Source organism: Cryptomeria japonica, chromosome 5 (genome assembly GCF_030272615.1).
Source record: "Cryptomeria japonica chromosome 5, Sugi_1.0, whole genome shotgun sequence".
NCBI lineage: Eukaryota > Viridiplantae > Streptophyta > Pinopsida > Cupressales > Cupressaceae > Cryptomeria > Cryptomeria japonica.
Window position 1 is genome coordinate 857,124,387 of NC_081409.1, and position 8,253 is coordinate 857,132,639.

The window sequence follows — 8,253 nt, forward strand, 5'->3', positions numbered from 1 at the left end:
GTGGAAACCCTATAAGGGGGAAAACCACAGTGGGAAGCCTTACCCACAATCAAATGATACTACTGCAGATAGTATGTGTGTACAATATGGATTCTGCACATGTAGAAAGGCCAACTCCCTAGAGCTCACTGTTCAATCACAAAATGAGAGTCACACTAACTACAATTGGATGGTTAAATCCAATGATAATGTACTGCATAAAATAGCATCTTCATATGTTAGCTTCAGTACCAGTTTAGTTTGGATTGCCTTCACAAAATCCTTCCTTCAACCTTCAAATGATGTTTGTGTGTATAGCTCTGCTTATTTTCGTATATACCTTATTGCAATCCTTTTCACATTCACACTTCAATCTCACAAATAAGATCTTACATTTATACCATAACCTAAGACCAATTGAATAGGTTGGCTCACTAAAAGATATTACAATAAAATCAATTACAAGTAAATCATTATGTGATGCATCATGTCGGCTCAATGCATTTCCAATAATAATAAATCATCTCCATAATGTGTCGTGTTGATCTGGAATAGATATGCTTGCCAGTGCATAACCTAGACCTATTTGCTGGCAACAACAAATATGCAAACCCAAATAAACAATTAACCAAATCGCCAAAACTAAGTGATCGAATAATGTCTTCAACATAACCAAGTAGTTTCCAAGTCATTCCAAGTGTCGGTGAACAATATAATCTGTCGGTGAACCAAATACTGGTGACTTTGCATAAGTCTCTGACTTGCTAGTGAACATAACCAAAATCTCCAAGTGTTGATAAGTGTTGACAAGCGATGACAAGTGTTGACATCAATGACAAAACCATATCAACATATCCAAAATGCCAATAGACTCATTACCATTTTAAAGAGTGCAAAAGTAATACATGAGAAAATAATTATTTTACCTCTATAGGGAATGAATAGGTACATCAAAGTAACGAATAAAACTTGAGCTTCCTCCTTTATTTATTCTTTCGAGAGATTTCTCCTCCTTTCATCTTTTCTCCCACCTATTAAAATATCCCTTTCTTGAAAATAATGTAAAAAAAGATTGCAATATTATAAATCTTAAATTTATATTACCATATCTAAAATAAACAGGTGATTCCAACATTCAACAACATATAAAATATCAACAACCAAATAAATCACATTTATGTGGAGGAACCCTTTTGAGAAAAAATTCCACCCTAGAAAGATGACAAGTATATTATTAATCTTCAAAAGAAAGATAATAATAATAATATAATTCACTCCACTTCTCCAACCAAACCTAGTGCCACTTTTGATACTTACAAATAACGAATATGAAAATAGTATGCCATGGCTCCATTTTATAGCAAACTAAGGGAGGAAAAACCATTGTATTATCTAGGAACAAGAGGTAGATAAACACTTGCAAAAACCCATGCATAGGAAAGTGGACAACTATAACATATAATAATATATCATTTTCCTTAAAATTGATCAAACATGGGTGCGCAACCCATAGCCACTAAAAGATTTAGCCTCTTGGATGCTCCATAACTCCGCAATGACTCTTTGGATCACCCAATAGACATCCTTTCCAATCCCAATCTTGAGAACCCCAAGAATGACCCTTCATGACATAAGTTTGATGCCTAAATTATTTAAGTTTATCTAAATTGACATATCCTTATCACCATACATGTTCACCTCTTGAAAATGCAGTTAAACTTAGCCATAAATGACAAATATTAATTTTGTTTTTCATATCCTAGGGAATTCTTTCTAAGGAACATGAATGCATATGAATGGCATATAATTTATAAGGTTAATGTCACCTTACGCTAACATTATACTATTTGAAATTATACATTCCAATTATATCTAAGAGATACACAAAATAAATAAAAATAAGTATAATGATCAAGGCCCATGGCCTTCGTGCACTGAGAGATCCTTTTCATGGTAACTAAGTTTGCAAGAGATTTTTTAAAAAAGTGCCAAAACTCTTTATCAATATCTTACCATTTTCGGCACAGAGTTATATTTAATATAAACATGCTTAGTACAAGCATGATACTTGGATTCTTGGCGAAAAGAATAGCACATTGACTATCACATATGATCCTCACAATCATGAAACTAAAGCCAATGCCAAGACAAAGTCTCTTTACACATACTACTTGCTAAGAAGCATGTGTAGTAGACTTATGCTCTACTTCAGTAGTGGAGAAATAAATTGTGGGATTCCTCTTACTCATACAACTAACAACTCTATCAAACACAGTAATTGAATTGGAACTAATGGACTTTTGACTATCTAATTTACCTATCCAATCAACATTAACAAACCCATGTATGTCGAATTAATTTTCGTATCATCTCCACCATGATAAACCAAATCATAATCAAAAGTATCTCATTAATATCTAAACACCCTCTTAGTAAACGATCTAATTCTCTCTACCATGATTATACATAAACCTTCTTAGATTTCTCATTGCTTGGGCTATATCTAGTCTAGTGCAATCAATTGAATTCATCAAACTACCAATGACACATAGTTACTAGTACCAAGATATGTGTCTAAAATCAACTTGCTACCAACCAAAAATGGACTACTATCTAGATTATATTCATGCATGTTAAAGCTATGTAAAAGTGTGTTCACATACTTATTTTTTATTAACAAAAGGTTTCTATGAAAATCATATGCATGTATCTCCATAGCAAAAAATGTGTCAAAAAGATAAGTCTTGAGTTCTCTAATCATCACCTTGGTGTTATCAATAAACAACATGTCCTTAATATATAATACAATGATTAGTATTTGATTAGCAACAATATTAATATAGCCAAAATGTTCTTCCTCCATCCTCGTATAACCCAGCTACAATGCAAGGTCATGAAATGTTTGGTACAACATCTTGGGTGACTATTTCAAACCATAGAAAGATATTTTCAACGAAATCATCAAAACCAAAGACCTTTAAGTGTGAAGTTGAAGTCATTCTACCTATCCAAATTTTATAATGATTTTTGTTGATACCAGTTTAACAAGGAGATCTATTAATTAAATAACAATGATTACCAACAACTTATGCCCACAAGAATCTATCAATATTAGCACCAATTCACATGCTCCTAGCTCTTTCTATTAAGGTTCACTTCATTATTTCAGCCACTATATTTTGGTCGGGATTGTAAGGAGCATTCTCCTACCAAATAATACCTACATGCCTAAATAATCCTCAAATTCCCTAAAATAATTTTCACCCCCATTGTCAAATATCAATAGTTTTATCTTATATTCTGATTTCTTCTTAACTAAGGCCTTAAATTCCTTTAACATAGTGAAAGCTTCAGATTTAGAAAGTTTTAAATAAGTCCAAGTGTATATTGAGACACCATAGATGAAGGAAACATAATACCGAGATTTACCTAAAGAATCATCATTCATTGGACCAAATACATTCAAATCAATAATATCTGACGATGTCTTTTCTTTATAAACTCCTTTTGATATAATAATCTATTCTTTTTACCAAGCACACAATGGTCATATAAATTACTTTTAACAACTAAATAATAAAAAATACAATTAATCATCTTTATATTTAGAATGGTCTTAAAGACGTTTTTTCTCTAATGTGGCCAAATCTATGATGCAATGACATAAATGCATTTCAGTGCTAGTAACATTGGTAGAGATGAAAAAATATGGAGAAATTTAGCCTAAAAAAAGTCTTTATTGAAGACCCTTTAGCGATAACTAAAATTTCTCTTAAAAACTTGCAATTCGACTTTTCAAATGTCACAAGTATTCTAGAATTATTTAGCTTGGATACAAAATGCATGCTTCTCACAAGTCCTAAAATATAAAAAATATTATCAAAATTTTTTATGTACCCAACACTAAATTTTTTTTACCTTTACCTTACCAATAATCTTCTTCATATCGATTTCCCGAATAAAAACTTCTTTCCCATCATATTATTTGTAAGGCGAAAACCACTCCTTGTAAGGAGTCACATGGTAGGAGCAACCTAGATCAATATGCTAAGAGCCATTACTAATAGTGCTAGCTAAAATTAATTATAAGGCACCAAAATTATCAATAAATAATTTTTTTCATGGAGCAATCAACATTTGTTTTCCTGAAATTTACATTATTTCTTCATATGCTCTCTTTTATCATAATTTCAACACAATACTCTTCTCTTTTAAGGGATCTCAAGGTGTCCTTTATACTTATCGTTCTTTTTACCACTTTTGGGTACTTCTTATTTTGATCTTGTCTAGAAATGCAGTGAATCTTGGGAGCCAATACTTATGGACTTGAACTTATCATCTCTTCTAGATGAAGTGCAACAATGAGGTCATCCATCCTCAAATTTATATTACCACGAGGTATGGAAATGATTAGTTTTCTTGTGTATAATAAGACATCATTTGATTATTGAATATATATGTGTGCATGTGTATATTAAGTCTTTATTGTAAGTTCATTTTTTTAATTAATCATTGTCAACTTGTTAAAACTTATATATAAGAAAATTGATATTTTTATTCTTGTTAAAGACGTGTATGTTTATATAAATATTTATGTTCATACATACTAGATAGATTTAAGAAACTAAATTTAAAAACAACATTTAAAGATACACCAATTATATTTTTGGGATTGTTTTGTTATGTGGGTCCATACATAGTATTATTCCCCTTGTATATAGTGCTTATTAATTTTTACAAGACTTGAAGATGGACGCACATAGACCATTTTATGGGATTACTATCAAAGGACAAGGAAGAACAATTCTATTTAATATGCCATACAAATAATCTGGACATTTGTTTCAATGGCAACAATTATAAACAACGATGATTGGGATTGCAGGATAGAGTTCCTGCAGTCTTGGTCAATATGGGAACAAGTGGCCCTAACAAAACTTTGAAATTCTGTCCAGAATTGTAATTGGGAAGTGCTTTTCCTTTGCCAGATGGAAGGAAGTACGCTCCATTTGTAAAAGTATCTCTCACAGACTTCCACAACCAACTTGTTCCGTTTGGGTTCCCACGCCACGTCACCTGTTTATTGTTCTCCTCGTTTGGAGCAGCAAAGAGATTTCCTTCGCTTCTGATAATGGGATCTGCGCTCCCTCCAATTGCATATGCTCCCCATGGTTCGTAGTTGTTATTAGCAACATGCACATACCCATGTCTGCACCTGCTTCATCCCAATGACCAACGACTGGATTAAGGTAAACAACAACAAATTAGGCAGTAAAGGAACTTCAAGTTGAATTGTAATTACCTTGGCATTCGTTCAGTGAGGCCAGGCCCAAAGTGGTTGAACGCCACTGTGATCTTCATGGCTTTATCGGCTGTATAATCATCACTGTGGCCCAAAAGCATCACCTGATAGGTTGATTGTGTACATAAGAATCCTCACTCATGTATATACAAAATCTAGTATGTAACAAGCAATTTATTCTATGAGCACTTCGCATGGTTACCTTGTCATGGTAAGAAAAACGGTTGTTTGAAATGGTAACTGCAGTGGAGGCAAGCGTGACATCAACTAGTCCATCTGAGCAATTGACTAATGTGTTATGATCGATCCAAACGTCTCGGGAATTGCGAACTGAAATACCATCTCCATCTTCTGTTTCGATTTCCTCGGCCTGCGTACCCTCAGAGAGCAAAATCTTGCCTGGTTTAGATGGCTGACAGTCATGGATGTTCAATCCGTGAATGATTATGTTGCTCACATTCACCAAGGTAATGCAAGCTCCATTCCCGATGTGAACATTTGAACCCCTTGTGTCGATAGTCTTATGGCTTGTGAAAAAGAGGGGCATCTGAAGCTTTATCTCCATATCACTGGCAAAAACTATCCAGAGAGAAGCATTGCGAGTAACTCCATATCTGAGAGTCCCAGGTGAGGGATTGACAGCAATGTCACCAGGACTGGTGACTGTATACATCTTTCCTCCATTGCCTCCCTTGGCTGCACTGCCGAAGCCCACACCACAATCCGCAAGCTTCATTCTGTTTTGTGCCCAATTTGGATCTCTTCTCCAGCACTTATCAATAGGGTTGTAAGACATTGAAGAAGACAATGAAAGGGAAAGAAAAATAAAAAGGAAGTGCATCCACTCTCCAGCAGCCATTGAAAATATTTACTTGGCAACAATAATATTTTGACTGGTAGCAGTTACATATGTAGTCAGATTGCTTCAAACAAAAATAAGCGTGAAGATCATAACCAACTAAATAAGTATTAGTCCTTTCGGTTATTTATCGTAAATGTTGCTCCCAAACAAAGGATTGGCTGGTCCTCGTATGCTTCTTTATTTTATCAGTTCTCATTGTTCTCAATACTAATAAAAACAAAACATTGGAATTCAACATACATTACGTTTGGAGTAAATATTTTACAAGAATTTCCGACTTTTAAAGATTCTATAATTTATTACTAATTCTTCTCTGTTCACAACTATTCAATATTGCATTGCATAGGTAGAGTTGGTCATCCAGTTAGATATAATCCTACCCCATCCAATCCAATAGAATACTGAATACAATATCTAACCGTCTCTCTAACAGCTGGATATAGTTTCTGCTGGAGCATTGCTTGAGAATTGAACAATCAGCTGGATATTCTTCGTGGTTCTTTCTAGTATCACTTTTTCTTCTGCAGCATAAAATGTAACCTTCTTGATAATAACAATGTGATTGGAATTCAACCCATATCATAGATTGTCAAAATATTCATAACTTTATATCGTGTAAAGACATACATTTATAATCAAGGAATATGATTATCTTAATTACATACGGTTTCTGTTAAAAAAATTAATATAGCAGGATACAAAATATATATAATTTTACAAAATATATATACTTTTATAATAAATATTTGAATGGCAATTAATATAATTAATATTTTAATGAATGTTTGTTTCGATTATATTTTTTGGATTTATTATTATTCAAATTTATGTTTATTTGTTAATGGCTCTTTGATCTAGTAATGAAGTTGAATGATTCCAAATTAACCCACCTAAGATCAAGCCTTGCTAAATGTAAGGGCCCAACATTGCAAGGGATGAGGTTGGGATCATCTTGTAGATGAGTTTGGGGCAATAGATAACTCTTAGTCCTTGGCTCTTAGTTGAAAAGATTTCAACGTATATAGGTTACTATAAAAACTCTCGATAGGAAAAAGCATGTTTCTTTGAATTATGTGATAATGCTTGAAGTTTTGATGAATATTGTTCAGTGTGCAATGAAAACATTGATAAAAACAAGGTTAAAATACTTAGAAATGGCTATTTCATTTCATATGTGGTTTCCAATGATGGTGCAAGCATGACTTTATACTATAATAATGACAAAATGACCTACTTGAATTTCAAATTATGTTTAACATAGAAATAAATTTATAGAGAAACAACTTAATGTTATGATTAGATTAAATCAAAAGAGGCCTGAACCATTACATAACCACTACATAGACGAAAAAGAGAGAAAAACCATGAGACTCACAAGGAGTGAGAACCCAAAACGCTAGTGCCAACTGCCAGAAAGGAACAAAAAACAACAAACACCCAAAACCAAATGCAACAAAACCCAAAGACAAATGAGACTAAAGACTACAAAATGAAAAGACACACAAACTTACTGCTACAAAAGGCACAAAATGATGGCCTACCTGGTGGTTTTCTTCTTAATATTCCAATCCTAACCCATAGCCTTCACCTTATTAGAGAAGGAGAGTTGCTTTCTGGATCCTTTGCTAGACAAAATAACATGTGAATCCATAGTCACTTTCACCATGGACATCAACGCCTCCAACCCTATAGTAGGGCAAAAGTCCTAATGTCTCTTCTTCCAAGCTTGCTTCTTCTCAATCTCCTCTTGGATACCTTGTAGGTTTGCCAAATTCATTTTGAATATTTCGTTTCTCTGCACAATCACATCCTCCATTTTTATTTTGAGAGACACTTGACTACATTGAATCTCCTCCATTGCCTTCTATTTTTCCTTATTGACCTCAATTTGGTCAATCTTCTTATATAACCCTTTCAGTTCTTCCTCCATTGCTCTAGAATTTTCTTTAGCGAGGGCTTTCAATCTCTTAATTTTCTTTCTTACTAAAACTGACCCAAAAGCCAAGAAATAATAGGTTGATGCATATTGTATACATCGCAAAGTTTATTAACTTTCTCCGTATAGAAAGGGAAGTCCCTTTTTCTTTGCAATTTCACTAGTGAGGGGGAC

The 8,253-nt window shown here is 33.5% G+C and overlaps 1 protein-coding gene across 1 annotated transcript; it reads right to left on the reverse strand.

Annotated features, from left to right (window-relative positions):
• Positions 1–4,836: 4,836 nt before the first annotated feature.
• LOC131043794 (pectate lyase 1-like) lies at positions 4,837–6,140 on the reverse strand. Its single transcript, XM_057977028.2, has 3 exons — positions 5,484–6,140; positions 5,282–5,385; positions 4,837–5,194 (listed from the first exon to the last, which is right to left on the reverse strand). Exons 1-3 carry the CDS (start codon positions 6,138–6,140, stop codon positions 4,837–4,839), a joined length of 1,119 nt encoding a protein of 372 aa, XP_057833011.2.
• Between the last annotated feature and the right edge of the window lie 2,113 nt (positions 6,141–8,253).